This window comes from Micromys minutus, assembly GCF_963924665.1.
Source record: "Micromys minutus genome assembly, chromosome: 12".
Lineage (NCBI taxonomy): Eukaryota > Metazoa > Chordata > Mammalia > Rodentia > Muridae > Micromys > Micromys minutus.
In genome coordinates, this window is record NC_137981.1 from 46,445,615 (window position 1) to 46,463,771 (window position 18,157).

The 18,157-nt window shown below is 44.3% G+C and overlaps 1 protein-coding gene across 1 annotated transcript in view; it reads left to right on the plus strand.

Moving 5' to 3' along the window:
* LRCH1 (leucine rich repeats and calponin homology domain containing 1) overlaps nt 1-14,201 on the plus strand; it is a 170,488-nt gene extending 156,287 nt beyond the window's left edge. The window contains exon 19 of the mRNA XM_080925909.1: nt 11,902-14,201. Within this exon, the coding sequence (XP_080782035.1) occupies nt 11,902-12,012 (111 nt within the window). The 3' untranslated portion in view covers nt 12,013-14,201. The remainder of the gene's footprint in view (nt 1-11,901) is intronic.
* Nucleotides 14,202-18,157: the final 3,956 nt, after the last annotated feature.

Below are 18,157 nucleotides of genomic sequence, written 5' to 3' on the forward strand. Positions count from 1 at the left end.
CATCCATTTCTTTACCAACGGACTGTACTTGGTCATGAACTTTGGGTTTTAAACTTTTAGAGTGATTATCAACATACTGTTCTGTGGTCATTTCAGTAGAAATATAAGCATGTTGACTTTTGAAGTGAGACCATGTTTAAGTAAACCCATTACCATTTTCTAACTAGAACTTCTGCCTGCGTATGACTAGCTCTTAGAGTTTAGACTCAGTGGCACTGCTGGTGCCCTAGTAGATAGAGTTCCTGTTGCTGCAATAAACACCAATAAACACCATGACCAAAGGCAACCCGGGGAGGAAGGGGTTTGTTTCACCCTGCAGCTCCCAGCTAATGGTCCATCACTGAAGGAATCAAGGTCAAGAACTGAAACCGGGGTATTGATTTCTCAAGCTTCCTGATACTGCAGCCCTTCAACAGTTCCTCATGGTGTGGTGACCCCAACCATAACAGTATTTTCACTGCTACCTCATAACCATAATTTTGCTACCGTTATGAGTCATAATGTCAGTATCTGTGTTTTCCAGTGGTCTTGGGCGACCCCTATGAAAGGGTTGTTTGACCTCAAATGGGGTTGTAACCCTCAGATTGAGAACCATTGCTGTGAAGGAACATTACTTACTGGCTAGCTCAGACTCTTCTTTTTTATGGCACAGACCCATGTCCCCAAGGATAATAACATTCAGGGTAGACCGTGCCCCAATATATTACTTAACAGTCAGGAAAATGCCCCATAGGCAAGTCTGATGGAGGTGATTCCTCTATTGAGGTTACTTCTTCTTCTTAAGCAGACTGAGAAGCCACCCAAAATCTACCCATGTTAACTTGACACAGAAGCATGTGACTTTCTCTTGTCCTCCAGTTCTCATGCTACATCACAGAATAAAACATAGAACAACTTTAAAACTCCCAATGTTTAAATTTTTCAACACTTTGACAGGCGTGGCGGTCCATGCCTTCCATTTAGCACTCAGTAGCCAGAAACCGGCACATACCTATGAGTTTGGTCTACACAGCAATCTCCAGGCCAGTCAGGGGTATCTACAACGATCCTGTCTTCAAACAAAACAAAAAGTAAAACAACAACAACAACATAGAACAAAACAAAATTTACTTTAAAACTCATTTCTTAAAAATACAAAGTCCTTTAACTGTGGGGTCTTGTAAAATCTGAAGTAAGTTATGCACATTCGTTTTTTTTTTTTTTTTTTTTTTTTTTCTTTTTCTTTTTTTTCTGGAAGGGAAAATTGGGTCACAGTTACAATAAGATCAAAAACCCAAATCTGTGTAAAAGCTTCTGGTCTCCAAGGCTCAGGCAGCCTCCCTTCTCTGGCTCTGCCTTTTATGGTGCATACAGTCTGTCTCAGCCTCAGGGTGGCCCTAATTTCATATCTACCATTGTCCTTGGCAGACATCTTGTGGTCCGGGCACCTTTGATAGCCCCACAGTTTCTACTGCAGCTGAGGCTGCACCTTCCCTAGTGGCTACTTCTCAGGATGACAAGCCTCAACTTCTTTCCATGACCCCTTTAATCTTGGAGTCGCCACTGACACCGAGGCTGTGTCTTCTCCCGTGGCCTCTCCTAGTCTCTTCTGAGGGAGAACCTGACCCTGCCACACAGGGTCAAGCCATAGCCACTCTCTGTGACACCTTCATGGCCTTCAAAACCAGGACAATACAGGAGACTCTTGCACTTTATTTACCAAGTTCTGCTGCCAAACTGGTGAGCAGCATTGTCCCTGGACTGGACCACAGCTTCCGCGTGCTGACCGGGAACAGCACTCACAGAAGACTTCCCGCCTGTGGTGAAGTCAGTCACAGATGATTTCTCATCCCCATTAACCAGCATCTGTTGTCCTCAGAAAGCAAATCTTCTCTTCAGTATTGCCAGTATCTTGTTGATCACAGCTGATGAGACACCATAGACTCTTAATTTAAAATATCACGTGACCAGCCCTGATAGCCTTTGAGGGAATCCCTGACTTCCTTCTGAAATGTCACAAGTCAGGCCTCTGTCCTCAGCATCATTTCTTAGCATCATTTTTCAGGTCCCCACAGTAGATTATTGGACTCATAGTAGCCTTACATTTGAGACTACTTTGCTTAACAAGGAAGCTACAATAAAAATCTAATGCTCCAGCAAGGCATTTAAAAGCATATATATGTGTGTGTGTGTATTTATATATATATACACACACACACATATATATACACATATATACATATATATGTATACACACAGTATGCATTTTAAATGCTTTGCTCACTTGGAAACTGTATTTGTGAAATATGTCACAGATACCGTCAATCTTTAGGTTGAAAGCAAAATGCAACCTTTCTTACTGGCATATTAGTCATAGTTACTGTTAACTTTGAGCTCTGTGACTTAGAATCCTGGGTTAGACCAGGTAGGAGTGCACACCTTTAATCCCAGTACTCAAGGCAGAGGCAGGCAGATCACTGAATTCAAGGCCAGCTTGGTCTGCATAGCAAGTGCCTGGCCAACTCCTGGTTTGGAAACACAGTGCATGAGGAGGCTAAGTCTTGACAGCAGTGGGCTCTGAGGGCTGCTCAGAAGTCTCAGTACATAATTATGACGCATGATAATTATGACACATACGCTCCCCAAAAGTGGAAATAAAACGGGGAGGCTGAGGCATCCTGCCATTCTGGAAGAGTAGTGGAGGGGTTTCTATAGTAACCTATTATGTGCCAGTCTTTCCTACAGCACATCTCAGAGGCCTCCTTTAGACTCTTCTGGTATGTAACCTCAGGGCTCTGAAGGCCAAGTCTGCAGGCTCCTGAATTTGAGGCCATTCTGAGCTATACCCTGAAACCCTGACTCCACAAAGACAGAAAAATGGATTGAAGATTCAACTTTAGATTTTGTTATTTTTTTCCCCCTTAATAACATTAAGTGTGATGAATGAATAGTTCACACTTCTGTAATATCAGAGCACGTAATGTCACTTGAATATTAAGACCGTTCCTATTGGAGAATGGTGTGTACATCGCACAGTGTGCTGTGGTGTGGTGTGACTGTGGGTAGAGGTTCCTGTCCGGTTTACCTAGGACGCACTGGGGATTCTGTTCTTGTCACGGGTTTAAGAATTCGAAATAAGGGTGGCCTCCTGCTGTTTGCTAGTAACCAAAAAACGTGTGCTTCTTTCCAGCTCTTCTTTCATGTGGTGTTAATTGTGTGCACCTGTCTCTTTCTGTTCTAATGGCTGCCCTCGGATTAGGCCGACCTGTGCTCTCCGTATGACATCCTGCAGTCGGATTTTCGTCACATTCGAAAGACTGTTGACACTCTGCTGGCACTCGGGGAGAAAACCCCACAATCAACTTCTGCCCTCCGCTCCAGGGACCTTATAGGCCTCTGTCTTATCCATGTTCTTCTTATAGTACTGGTCTATATCGCTTACCGCTGGAATGCTCTGTCCGCGTAACTCCTGCATGTGCATCCAAACGCTCTGCTCTGGCTCCCTGGTCCATCCCAGCTCCTCCCTCCATTGGAGCCTTTGCCTTGCCAACTCCCATCCCTGTCATCTCTTCAGTTAGCTGTCGGGTTTCGGAACTGGATGTTTATAAACCAGATTTTCCCTGAAGCACAAACTTTGTAGAATACAGTTCCCATTGGACAGTTTCTTACATTTAACTGAAAAGCAACAATGGCAGCAAAGCCTGTCTGTCCATACCTCATACTCCTTCATGCACATGGTTTGGGCAGCAATGCTGCTGTAGGTCCTGCTGTCTCCCATGAGCCTCTGCTCTGTGCAGGAGGTAAGGAGAACCAGGACAGGAACAGGGTGGGTTTAATATATGGGAGTCTTGATACTTGACACTGGTCCTAATTCAGGACTGGCATTTGAGCTGTAGAGGTATTGCCTTGCAGAGAAAAGAAGCCAGCATTTGGGCCCAATGTGATTTATAAAAATCTCTAATGATACCATTGCTAACCGAGCTGAGAAGTCTTATCTGGAGAATGACGGCTTTACTGGCTGGTTAGTTGGAGTCCTCCCTGTTTGCTGCAAGAGGGGTGTGAAGGGGACCGACGAGGATTGCCACAAATGCCCACCAGAGCATGCCCTCAATGCCCTCTGTGCCCTCTGCAGACATATTCTGGGGAAGTGCCTTCCTGTTAGAGCGCCACCTGGCGGATCTGCTTAGCCTGCTTTTCCTTTTTGTTAGGTCTGTTCTGAAGCCAAGAATTTTATAGAAGGGATGTCTATTATTGCATCATGTGATGGTCATTTTACTTCCTTGGTATATTGCATAACTGCAGATCCAGAGTGTTATGGATTTGACAATTCGGTTTCAAATAAATCTATGGGTCTTGGGACATTCTTGGTACCAGGGGCCTTAGGTTACCATTGAAGCAGCCAATTGTAGACAAACGCTCTTATTTTAGACAAACGGTTTCTCCTCATTTACTTTGAATGTCCATTTAGCCTTATAATCTCCAGTGCTATTGATGATCCAACTGTTTATTTTTGAGTCCATTTTTAAAGGCTTGCATATCAGCCTCAGCTTTTGGAGCAAAGTGATCAGCTTGTGATTAAAGGAAAAAAAAAAAAAAAAAAAAAATCAGACTCTAATGTAGGCACAGATCTTGCCGAGTCCGGGGGATGCCCTTTTACAATGTGAGAAGGCCCCGCTGCAAGCTTCAGCCACACCGTCTGCTTCCTTTTATATCCTTGCCAAACACTGCTTCTTGGGTTGGGAAGGTGGTGGAGTTAATGCCTCGAGATGAATGTCTAGTTTGCTGAGATACGAACGTTCCTCAGATATTGCTGCTAAGAAGATTATCCTATTTTTCTGAACATATTCATGAGAGCAGAGATTCTGAAAATGCCCATACTTGAAGGGTTATATTTATAAAGACTCCTTGCTGCTACATCAGATATGATTAAAAAAAAAAAAAAAAAACAAAAAAACAAAAAAAAAAAACTGGGAAACGTTTTTGTCAGAAGATGTTAGGTTGTCAGAGCCTCTTCCTCCCAGCCTTGTGTTGATTGGTGAATACAGGGTACGTGATGTGAGTTGTGTCTGAATAGCCACAGATTTATGAACCGCCTTTGGTGCTACCTTGTACTTTTCTGTAACAATAAAATCCCTTTGTACAGTGTCTGGTGAACACCCCGAGCCATAAATTGCTTAATAAACACAATTTGGGTGATTAATCCAAGCTTTTTTTTTTTTTTTTTTTTTTGTCTTGGCCTATTGGTACATTTATTCCTGGGTGCCCAGAGAGGCTCTTGGTATTTCCACCGGGCTCTGCTGTGCATGGGGACTTCCCTTCAGTGGTACCCACAGTTCGTTTGTCGCTCTTCTTTATGGTGCGGGGAAGGGGGACTGAGAAAACATACTGGGTTGCTGGCTCAAGGGGAAAAAATAGTATCAATAAACATCAAGTGAATGAAGCAATGCATGAGATTAGATTGATCTTCAGCATTAACTTTCCGTGTATTTCTCCCCCGGCATCCTGAGGATTCCCTGGCCACGATTTTCATCTTTCGAGTCCTTAATTTACATCTTGACATGCTGCTCTCCTTGGGGTCTGCTGTGCAGTATTTTTTAATTATGTAGTGTGGTCACTCACAGAGCATAATTAACTCAGCCCCTCGGGCACAACTTGGTGTGGGTCATTTTGCTTACCGTAACAAACCATCCGTTTCTGTTTGGCATACTGGGCCTCTCTGTGGGGCTTCTTCACAGGTCCAGACACCAGCTCACAAGCTTCTGTCATTGGGGGGCAGCTAGGGACACCTGACGAATCTTCCTTCAGGGATTCAGTTGTGTGATTTGTCCTGTATACCAAGTCCCTACCTTCTCATAAGAAAGAGGGTTTTTAAGTATTTCCTTCTAATTCATGATAAAGAGAAACACCTACTTACATTTCCACTTTGCAGAGTTTGTGAGACATCTCTTTCTTCCTTTCCTGCGGTTGGTAGAAAATGTTCCACTTAGTGTGAGGATTTCCAAAATTTATATGGCAGTCACTTTGAATGGCTTATTCTGGATTTCATGTCCATACCACCTCATTGTCCTTAACACTGCAGGGTGGGGGGACAGTTACAAAAATCCTTGTTAAACTGCATAGGGTTTTTAAAGGTTAAGTAAATTCACTTGATATCACAATGCTATTGGTCTGTAAAAAGTGTTTAGTTAGTGGATTGTCTCCAGAATTCACACCCGTCCCAGTCTTCTGGGTTAAAACTTTAGGAGCCTGAGGGCAGAAAAGTGTTTATAGCTTAGGTAAAAACGTTTGGGTGCTGAGAGCTGCTCCCAGGGCTTGTGCGAAGTATAGTGTCTACCTCGAATCTGTGTCTCCATCGCCTGAAAGCTATCTTAATATCATCTTCTTTTGTGGGGTTTGGTTTCAAAGGCTAGGTTTGAGACTTCGAAATTGCCTTCTAACAGACACCCCTTCGGGCAGGTGTCCTGGGCATTTACTTTCCTCCCTGCCCTTGGCCTTATTGTTCATCCTCTGTCCGTCCAGTTATACCATTCGGTTATACAATCCGGTATTGACCGAGTGCTGTGTATTGGGATGTTTATTCTGCAGATAAAGTGATGCCCAAGATCCAGGTCCCCGTCCTTAGAAAGTCCACACCAGATGTCAGCATTTAGGGGCCAGGACCAAAGACAGGTATTTCATGATTTTTAGGGTGGTAGCATCTGTTGCATCTAATCTGCTTGTCCTTGAAGTATGAAAGCCACCATACAGAATATATGAGCCAATGAGTGGTTCTGTATGCAGGTGGAACTTGATTCGCACAGGTACAAATAAAAATAGAGCAGGAATTGGAGTAGCTTGCAGGTCCTAGCTTGCAGAACCCCGCCCCTCCGATCAAATGGCTTCATAGAAAGCCTTAGAAGGACCTGTGAGGAGGACCTGAGATGGGTCAGTTACAGAATTCTGTGAAACACATAGAAAGAAGGCATGGCATTCATGAAGGGTCAGGCAGATGCCTGAAGCAGTAATGTCTACGCTAAGATTAGAAAGATGTGTGAGCTAGGTGTGAGCAGCAAGGAAGTGGGAGGAAGGGTGTGTGTCGCTAATGTGTTCTAGGCACGGAAAGGGAGATATAGCAGGAGATTGACCCTGGGGCAGAGCTGCAACATGAAGAACAGAGGGAGATGTAGCAGGAGATTGACCCTGAGGGCAGAGCTGCAACATGAAGAATAGAGGGAGGTATAGCAGGAGATTGACCCTGGGGGCAGAGCTACAACATGAAGAATAGAGGGAGGTGTAGCAGGAGATTGACCCTGAGGGCAGAGCTACAACATGAAGAATAGAGGGAGATGTAGCAGGAGATTGACCCTGAGGGCAGAGCTGCAACATGAAGAATAGAGGGAGGTATAGCAGGAGATTGACCCTGGGGGCAGAGCTACAACATGAAGAATAGAGGGAGGTGTAGCAGGAGATTGACCCTGGGGGCAGAGCTGCAACACGAAGAATAGAGGGAGATGTAGCAGGAGATTGACCCTGGGGGCAGAGCTGCAACGCGAAGAATAGAGGGAGATGTAGCAGGAGATTGACCCTGGGGGCAGAGCTAGTCTTTCACATTCTTATGCACCAAAATAACACACAGCTAAGCTCCACGCAATTCAGTCACAGAATGTTTCATTAAAAAAAATAAATAAATAAAAATAAAAAAGTTGGCTGAACCAGGGGGAGTGAGCTGGTGAGAAGGACATCATTGTAGACCAGTGGCTGGCCTAGAAGCAGGGTGGCTCTATATAATCTTAAAAACATTGAGGGAGAGGAGAGCCATTGTGGCAAGCAGGATGGCCCTGTCTCCCGCATTTAGCATTATTTTTCTACGGCTTGCCTGTCTTTCCTAATCGGATTTTCTGTGGCTCAGAAGAGTGTCAGTGGGCGCGTCTAGTGGATCCCACCACTGGGGAGGTAACAGAAAGCACCTTCTGGAAAGCATCGAGTGGTATTGATAAGCAGGTAATATTCATGATTCCAACGTGGTTCAAATATTAACAGCACAGGATGCCCCTGGGTATTCCACGTGTCCTGTCACATTTTCAACAAGTCCTCTGATATCCTGTGGCAGCTTTAGTGTGTGTAAAGTCAGTAACTACCACAGTACGATCTGCTTAAAGCTGGTTCTTTACAGGGGTCTCCTGAGGTGGCGCCTAACCCGCTTGGCTCTTGGAAGCCCTTGCTCTTCTGCATCATTTTTGCCCCCAGTGTAAACCCACAACTCCAGTCCCATTCGAACTCTGAGCCCACTTTGGGGAGATGCAGGGACACAACTGTGTAATGGAACGTGTCCTCTGTCCATAAGTGTCCCCTGCTTCCCGTCTAAGCAGGGGACCTCTGTGTTTGTTCGCCCTTTCAAACAGCATGGGGAGTTGTTGATCCATTCCAGTCCTGTTCTGGAATGTCTGTGCTGTTAGGTCTACGGTTTCTGGCCTTCTAGGTAGTTTCCTTAGATGGCCCCAAGCCTTCAACAGGATCTGAGGCCATCTCTGGATGGGCGTGAGTGGAGAGGAAAAGAAAGGATTGGAGGGGTATGTTTCTATTTATGTTTATAGGTGATCCCTGACTTAATGGTATTCAGTTAGAATTTTCCATGCCTAATATGGTACCCTTCTGAAAATCATTTCCTTTTTCTCTTTCAGGATAGGGCTCGATAAACTGCATGCGCTATTGAGAACTGTATATAGACAAGAGTGTGAGTGTGTGTGTATGTATGTGTATGTATACACACACACACACACACACACACACACACACACACACGATTTGTATTACAGACAGTTTTCCCAAGTGTGGGCTAATGTAAGTGTCCTGAGCATGTGTGAGGTGGTGCTGGGCTAAGCTCTGATGTAAGTAACTTAGGATGAGAATCAATGTCTTGGCCTTAGGAAAGCTGTTGTGAAGTATACTTATTAGCTGAGAGAGCATCCTGTAGCGTGGGCCAGCTTCAGACTCCTGATCTTCTGGACCCCACCTCCTGCATTCTGGATGGCAGGCACACTCCACCACCTTTCCGTTCACATAGTGATAGCTCAGAATTTTGGTTGAGCTTGTATCACACAAAGTTTTACAACTTGATGAAAATACACATTTTTTTTTTTTAGGCATTTTGGTTTTTCTTTTTATTAGGTGTTTTTTTTTTTTTTTCACGGTTCACATGGAAACCTCATATCTTTAGGTTTACAATATTTTGATCTTTTCTTTGTATTTTGTAAATGTTTCTTTACGGGCCTGGAGAGATGGCTCAGTAGATAAGACTGCTCTTGCAGACATGGGTCAGATCACATCCTCCTGTGATGTAGTTCCAGGGAATCCAACACCTGGCATACATGTACACACATGTAGTACTTATAACCCCCCCACACATATATACACACACATACATATACACACAATATGTAAATCTTTAAGTAACCTACTTACACAACCTATTTGTTAAAGAAACATTAAATATTCTCTTTTTACTCAAAGACATCTACAGTCTTTTTTTAAACCTTCAATGAATTTTAGCATATGATACAAAATATTAACTGACCGACTCTCTCTTCTAAAATAATACCCATTACCAGAAGCTTAGCTCTATTACGTGTTTATAATTTCCTACTGGGTCAGAGGTGAAGTTGGGTGATGGGTCAGTTAAAAAGCATGACATGCCCCTGCCCCTTTAGCCAGCTGTGGTATAGGAACAACAGAGCCAAGAGATGTCCTGGCCAGTGCAGATGGTGGCATAAAAGGATGGGTACAGTCATCCAGTTACAGATGTCCCTCACCTTGCCTTCTGAGTCACCATCCCAGCCTGGCTCCTGGCTCTCTCTGCTTCGGCCATGCACGTTCTACTTTGACATCTGTCTGTTAGACTGACCAGCAGTGTAAACTCAGATGCCTGCCTCACACGTGACAGAGCAGATAATCTTGTTTGATTCTCCACAGAAGCATGAAGGCATGGAAAAATTGGTCTTACACTGCCCCGTGTGGCCCTTTCCTAAGGCCTGGGATCTAAGCCTCTTTTATTCAGTAAAGGCATGTGAATGGGGGAGGGGAGACGGAGGGAGGCAAACAGACAGACAGGCACACAGAAAGACAGACAGAGACAAGGGAGGTGGAAGGTGCAGATGGAGACACTGGCCCTTGTGAGAAGGTGGAACAGGTTTCTGGAGATACCAGGGCATGCCTTTAAAGGTCTTTGGCTCACAAGTGCCTATGTCTATGGAGATTTGTAGGAAGTCTGTGGCCAGACATTGGCAGGAAAGTCTGATTCTTCAGGTTACACAGAAGGAAGCAATCTTGTTCCCTGGTCTTGGCTTGATGCCGATAAACACACCCCACCCCCAGAGCCCAGCACAGACCCCACTTAAATTCTGAAACAAGATGCTGCCCAGCCTTCCTAAAGAAACTCCCTTGTTAGGGACAACACGCAGGGGCCTAGAGGACATTGCTAAGTTAAACAAGCCAGGCACAGGAAAACAAATACTAAATGACCTCACTTGTAGGGTGACTGAAAGAAAGAAGAGAGACGGGGAGGAGGGGATGGATAAGAGGGAGGGGAGGAGGAAGGAAGGAAGGAATTTTTATAGACATTACGAGAGACATGGGGAAAGGAGATGAAAATTCTGTCTGTCTGTCTGTCTGTCTGTCTCTCTCTCTCTCTCTCTCTCTCTCTCTCTCTCTCTCTCTCTCTCACACACACACACACACACACACACACACACACACACCCTTGGGCCTTCACTGATGTAAGGAGAGCCCCCTGAATGGCAACAGCCGAAGGCCAAGTGACAGAGGTGGAAATGTCTTTTCATGCTATTTTGTAACTGCTGTGAACATGAAAAAGCAGTGTACCCTGTATGTCTTTGCCTGTTTTAGAAAAGAACTTTAAAAGAGAGGTCATTGGGAGCCACATTAGGATGCCTTACACAGAGGCTGGAGAGATGGCTCAGTGCCCAAGAGCATGCACCACTGTATCAGAGGACTCAAATTAAGTTCCTCTTACGACATCAGGCCCAGGACTCCACAAGTGCCTGTTACTCCAGGTCCTCTTCGGCCCTCGATGGACAACCATACTCACATGCACATATTCCTACGCAAACACATACGCATGCATGGGTTAAAAACTGAAACAAAAAAGCGGGGGGCTAGAGAAATAGCTCAGTAGTTAAGAGCACTTAACTGCTCTTGCTCAAGAAGGGGGCCTGGTTCCCAGCCTTGACATAGTGGCTCACAACTGCCTGTAACTCCAGTTTGGGGGAGTTCACTGCTTCTTCAGACCTGAAGGCACCGTGCATATGATGCACATACATACATGCAGCCCAAACCCTCATGCATGTAAAATAGAAAGGATTTTTCAAAAGAAATAACACCTTTTTTAAAAAAGGACTTCTCATGTATAGGACTGTGCCTAGACCGCAAAGGGAGGACAGCAGTCATCCGGCACATACACAGAAATCACAGATCATAAAATGAATTAAATCCATGGCTGGCAGTCATTATAGCCAGCTGTCGTCTGTGTAAATGAGTAATTGGGTTCCTTCAAGACTCGAGAGGCTATTTGCAGTGTTGCTTGGCAAGGATGGAAGGTACGATTTTCTTGGGCTTGGTCTCTCTTTTCTTGGCTTTGATTCCTGGTTACTCAGCTCTTTAGCGAAAAGTTTCTTACACGTTTAGATCTAATACAGCTCTGGGTACTATTAAGAACCTTTCCGGAACAACCTGCCCATGTGAGAAATCGTTTTCCCTACCCACCCAGAAAAGGCTTCAGCAATGGCATGTCGTTGGGAAGAAGCCCAGGCGGAAGGGACACAAGCATTACAACGGTGCACAAGCCAACTGCCACCAGTAACGTAGCAAGGGTTTGCCGCCATTAGTTCTATCACTCGAAAGCTGATGTTCTGTTCTTCTTCCTTCTAGGAAAAGCTCTGTCTGCCTCATCACATCCTTGAAGAGAAAGGCCTGGTCAAAGTGGGCATGACCGTTCAGGCGCTGTTGGACATCACCGTCACAAAAGCTCTGTTCACATGATACCAAGCCCTTTCCTCTGGGTGGGCTCAGACTCTTCCCAGAGCAGGGACTCTGGGCTCTGCTCCTGGCACCTGAACCTGCTCCCCAACCCACCTCCTGCCAGGTCGACAATGTCACAGCCTAAGGGAGGATTCAGGACCTTTTAGAGTTGGCCTTCGGGTTTCAGGTTGGGCAGGTGTTACCTGGCAGTGGGTAAGGGAGCTGGTGGAGAGCTGAGTATCGCATCATTGCCTTTCAACCCCCTTCGTCCCTTCCACACTCACCAGCTGCCATTACCAAATGCCAAGCACAACCGTTTCACAGTGAGTCGCATCTGTTTTATCAAAACCAAACTCCTTGCAGAATCAGTGGGGGGAGGGGATGCAATCAGGTTTTTTTTTTTTTTTCTGCCACCAAAATTTTTCAAGATGTTTCTTGAGACCATTGCCTTTCTGAAAAGAAAAAAAAAAACAAACTATTTTCAACATACAAAATATTTATATAAATATTATTTATTAGCGAGTCATTATTCATCCTTTGGATGCAAATTGTAAATTAGGAAACTATTTTATTACTGCTTTTTTGTGGTTAAACAATTTATTTTAATATTATAAATAACTGAGTTATTTTTGAGCCTCTTGGGCATGTAGGAATTCCGGGTCTCAGTGTGTCTTCTGTGGTGTCTATGGTTCAGGAAAGAACAATTAAGCAAGAAACACTTGGTTCTGTGACAGAGAGAGCTGTTTTCCGGGAGGTGTTATCCACCTTTTCATTTGGGGAACACTGTTCTTATTTATATTTCTGCATTCCATCCAGTTTCCTACATTCCAGCAGCCTTCTTGTCCCCCGATATAATAAACTGACTGAAATCAAGAGAGCACCCCAAAGTTATTTGTAAATAGTTATGGGGGGGTGGGAAGACACATTAAACTTGAAGATAAAATGTGAAGCTTTTTTTTTTTTCTGGATTCATGTTTCTTTTGCTATGCACAAAACAGTCACATTCTAACACAGAGAAGTGGGAAGTGTTCAGCATATGTCTTGAAGTATAATTTTTGCACTGTATTTTGTATAACCGAAGAGCATCGTAGTACCAAAGGTACTAGGTGTTAAAGAAATGGATGAGAAAATGGAGCTGGTTGAAGCTCACCATCAAGCTACAAGGGCCAGAAAACCAGCACGACACACAACCGCCGGCGTTCAGAGATGCCAAAATGTAGACACGCTGGTTTTTATTATAACGGAGCTGGTGCTTGACTTAAGCTGAGTCCAGCCTTAGAAGGTTCATGGTGTCTGGTAGGAAACTTGGGAAGTGTGCAGCTTGTGGGGCCTTGGGTGGGCGGTTACACGCACAACAAAGTAGGCTAAGAGAAGGGTGAGTAAGTGGAGTGTGGGAGCAGCCAGTGGAGAGGAAGGGTAAGCACTTTAGGATTAGGGAAGAGCCGGCCCAAGAGAGGAGCATACCCCATCCCAGGAAGACTTCATAGGACTGGCTGTGCAGTCTTACCCATGCGTACTCAGTAGGTGTGGATGGATACTCCAGTTGTTCATCTAGCAAAAGCTTGTGAATGCTGACTGCACTTTGACCCCTGGACAGAGCCATTAGCAGTTTCTAGAGCAACAGTAGCCACAGTGGGGGACTGTCAAGGTGGAGGAAAGAGACTGCAGGAGGGACGCGACACAGAGTGACGCTGCCTCAGGGCGGGTTCTGAGATTGGGGATTCAGATTGGCAGCTAATGATACTTCCTGCCCTATGTACTGTGCACTTTAACATAAATATGTTTGAATATTTTCTGTACTGCACAAATACCTGTTTTGTCAAATGGCAGAAATGTAAAGATGAGAGAGGATTTTTACCAGGAGTATATTCAGCTGAAGCAGAGGTCAGGTTATCTACACAAGGGTTTAGAGTGTTGTTCATCCTGAGATATATTTTTACATGTATCTTTGACAACATGAAGCTCAGTGACCATTATTTTTTTGATATTTTTCAGAATATTTCTTCTGATATTAATTTCCAGTATTTTCATGAAATTGGCTGTATCATACAAATGGCTTTAATATTTTGTAAAATGGTTTTCTACGCAGACCTTATGTGGATAAGATGTCTTCAAGATCCTTGTATACTGTGTCTATATGTGCAGTGAAATGCGCATGACTGGCTGGTAGTCTGATAAGTAGACAGAATGTATATAGTGCAAACCCCTTATTATTTAACAGCCATTAAAAACATGTACCAACCACATTTGGATTGACTTATCAGTCTGATGCTAATGTTGATTCATCTCTCACACACACCATACACAAATACATGGTGCTGAAATAGATTGTAGCCATCATATATTGTGAATATACATGAATACAACTATGCATATAATGTTTATATATGTGCAAGCTCCATATATATATATGAGTAACTTCTGTTTAAGTAGTTACTGTTAGAATCTTACTGAGTTGATGTAAAATTCAAATTTATCCTATATGTGAAAAATGAGGTTCAGTACTTACTTTAGTTCTAGGAGGTGACCTCTTTGGCTGCTAGGTTTAGGTTAAAATGGCATGAGGTTGGGGGTAGGTACATACATACCTACGCTCCCTCTAGAATAGTACTTCTCTCCCCCCCCCAACCTAAAATTTAAACTTGTTCCATAAAAAGTGAAAGAAAATTTCCCGTGATGAGGTTGGAAGTGAGGCTTCCCTCAGGTCATGGCCCCAGAGGGAAGATGTCTTAGTTTCCTGGCTCCTACCCCATCCAATCAGAGCTCTCCTGGGTGTGCTTTGAGCAACTGGGAAGTCCCTAGCCTAATTGGCAAGCCTTAGGTTAATGAGAAACCCTGCCTCAGTAAACAAAGTAGACAGCTCCTGAGGAATGACGCTGAGGTTGACTGTTGGCCTCCACATCTGTGCACATACATACAGTATCCCACACATGCACAGCCCACATTAAACATGTCATTGGACTCCCGTCTCCCACCATGGAGCAATGTGACTAGAAGGCTCAGGCCCATTATAGCAGGGCAATATGAACTCTTTTAACACAATGGGTCATGATTCTTTTTTCTGGTGACTAAAAACAGAAGACCTAAAACCTAGAGCATCCCTAGGGTACGGAACCAGCACAGAGAGAAAGGGAGGGAGAGAAGGAGGGGAAGAGGGAGGGGGAGAGGGAGGGGGCGAGGGAGGGAGAGAGGGAGGGGGAGAGGGAGGGGGAGAGGGAGGGGAGAGGGAGGGAGAGAGGGAGGGGGAGAGGGAGGGAGAGAGGGAGGGGGAGAGGGAGGGGAGAGGGAGGAAGCAATACAGGAATCCTAAGCTTTTGCAATCTTAAATCAGGAGGAACACAGCCCTACATGTGTGGGTAGACAAGCTTCCCAGAAAGACATGCTGTTTGGAATCAATGTGCCACCATGCTGTCACTTCTAATGAATGAAGAGAAGCTGAGGCTCCCAAGCTGGGGTCACAGTCACCAAGAAAGAAAGAGACCAAGTCAGATTCAAGATCGGCCATAAGTCTTTCCCAGCAGTGCTGACCAAGTGACAACTTCTGTTGTCAAAAATCAAGTTCTTCTTGAGGGTCCTCAACAACATGGTGTACTGTCTGGTTTTGTGTGTCAACTTGACACAAGCTGGAGTTACCACAGAGAAAGGAGCCTCTCTTGAGGAAATGCCTCCATGTGATCCAGCTGTAAGGCTTTTTCTCAATTAGTGATCCAGGGGGTAGGGCCCAGCCTATTGTGGGTGGTGCCACCCCTGGGCTGGTAGACCTGGGTTCTATAAGACAGCAAGCTGAGCAAGCCATGGGAAGCAAGCCAGTAAATGACATCCCTCCATGGCCTCTGCATCATCTCCTGCTTCCTGACCTGCTTGAGTTCCAGTCCTGACTTCCTTTGGTGATGAACAGCGATATGGAAGTGTAAGCTGAATAAACCAACTTGCTTCTTGGTCATGATATTTGTGCAGGAATAGAAACCCTGACTAAGACACAAGGTCATAAGAAGGAGGGGAAGACTGGCTGATATGAATACAATTCAAATGATGAATGACAGACATGGAACCAAGCGATTTCTTTCTTCACAAAAGCTACAGAAGATTCATTATAGCTCCTGCTCTGGCTTCACTGGATAATGGATTGTAACCCGTAAGATGAAATAACCTCTTTCTTCCCCAAATTGATTTTGGTCAGTCCTTTCTCAAAGCAACCAAAACTCCCAAGGTGGTCAAGAATCCTCCCTGCTGTCTCCATTGTTGCATATTCTTTCCCCAACCCTCAACCCCCACTTCTGCCAGTGTCTTCTTCCCTTTTCACCCCAAACCCCCATTCTTCGGATTATTTGGAAGTTAGTCTCTAAAAAGGAAAGGTGGAAGGGAGGGAAGGAAGACCTGGCACTTGGAATGTAATGAAATGCCTTTGAGTTTAGTTCTATAGACAGTATAGTCTATTCCACAGACTGTTTCCTTTTGTACCTACAAAGGGAAATACAAGATTGCCTGGAACAGGAAGGCATCTGCACTCCTAGGGCTAATATTTAGAACAGTTCATGTTGGTTGAGTATGTCTATAAACTCTCTAAAATCTTGTCCAGCACTAGGGATGTGGCTCAGTCTTGAGAAAAAGTCATTCCTGCTTTGAAACCTGCATTTAATCCCTGGAACTGACCCAACTCCCCAAACCTATTCTTTGACCTCCATGCATGGGTGTGGCATTCGTGTTCACCCCCAACCACCAAAATAAATAAAATGAAAATAAAAGTTAATTCTTTCCCACTTATTTCCTGTACTTGCAGATATCCTAAGATATATTTTATCAGGCTGGAGAGGTGGCTCAGCATTTAAGAGCCTTGCTCTTCCAGAGGAGGTGGGTTTGATTCAGTCTCAGCACCTGCATGGTGGCTCACAACCCTCCTTTGCTCCAAGTACAGGCAATCCAATGCCCTCTTCTGACCTCCACAAGCACCAGGAACACATGTGCATGTCTATGCATGCAGCCAAAGCATTCATGCACATAAATAAATACACACCAGAAATACCTTAGATTGTACATACTATATATATATAGTAGTTTAGAAATGTTGATTGTGAAATTCTATGAAAAAATGTAAACTCATTTGCATCTTTGAAATCCAGTGATGTCACTCAAGGTACACTTTGCAGCAGATGTCACCGCAGCATCTGAGGGTTTTGAGATCTATTACTGAATCAACGAATGAAGTTGCCTCTTGAAATTTAACCCAAGATAAAAATCCTTTGCAGCACCATCAGGATTTTTAGTTCTTCATTCAGTAGTCTATGTATGGTCTCTGCAGACTAACCACTCAATGTACTTTAAAGGTTAAGCGACCTTAAGAATAACGTGTATGGGTAAAATACATAGATTTTGTGTATGCCTTGGTAAGCCTTTGACTCGAACTGTCCCCTGATGCTCTGCTCCAGTTCCCACTCTGCTGTGTTTATTATTAGTGTAGAATGTCTCATACCATGCTCAGCTTTATTCATTGCAGGGATCCAGTCCATCTTTGCTATGCTGTGATTGGAGCTGCTGTGACCATTCTTATATGGACCACTGCCTGGTCATATCTTGGAGTAACTTGTTATATGGGGACAAGGATTTTATCCAGTCTTAGCTGATACCATCCTATCCCCCTCAGCAATGACAGAGTGGGTCACACTTGCCTCACCAACATGATCATTTCTGGTGTCTTCACTATAGCCACTCACTGGGGTCATTGTTGCGTTTCCTGCGTAACAAGGCACGTGGGGTTTTTGTTTGTTTTGTGATGTAGGCACTAACATTTTTTGACCATTATAATGCATTCAGCTAACACGGAAGAGAAACTGGACTGGAGCTGAGGAAGTCTGCGAAAGACAGCCGTGGAGTGTGCATTTACTCCAGTCCTCTCTGCCCAATTCCCTGTACCTTTAACGACTGGTTATCAAATGCCTTCCAAATATCAGACCTCGACAGACAGGAGAGAAAGGGAGAGAGTAAGAAGAGCTCATGGACTAACGTCTGAAGGAATGAAATATTTGTGCTGAATTCCCTTTAAGTCCCAGTCCACCAAGAGAACTGTAGTCACAGTCTATGACTTGGAGCTATTTAACAGAGATTTCCAAATGACTCAGAAAAACTATCAAGCATTAAACTCCCATGTGAATAGTAGTAAAATAACTAC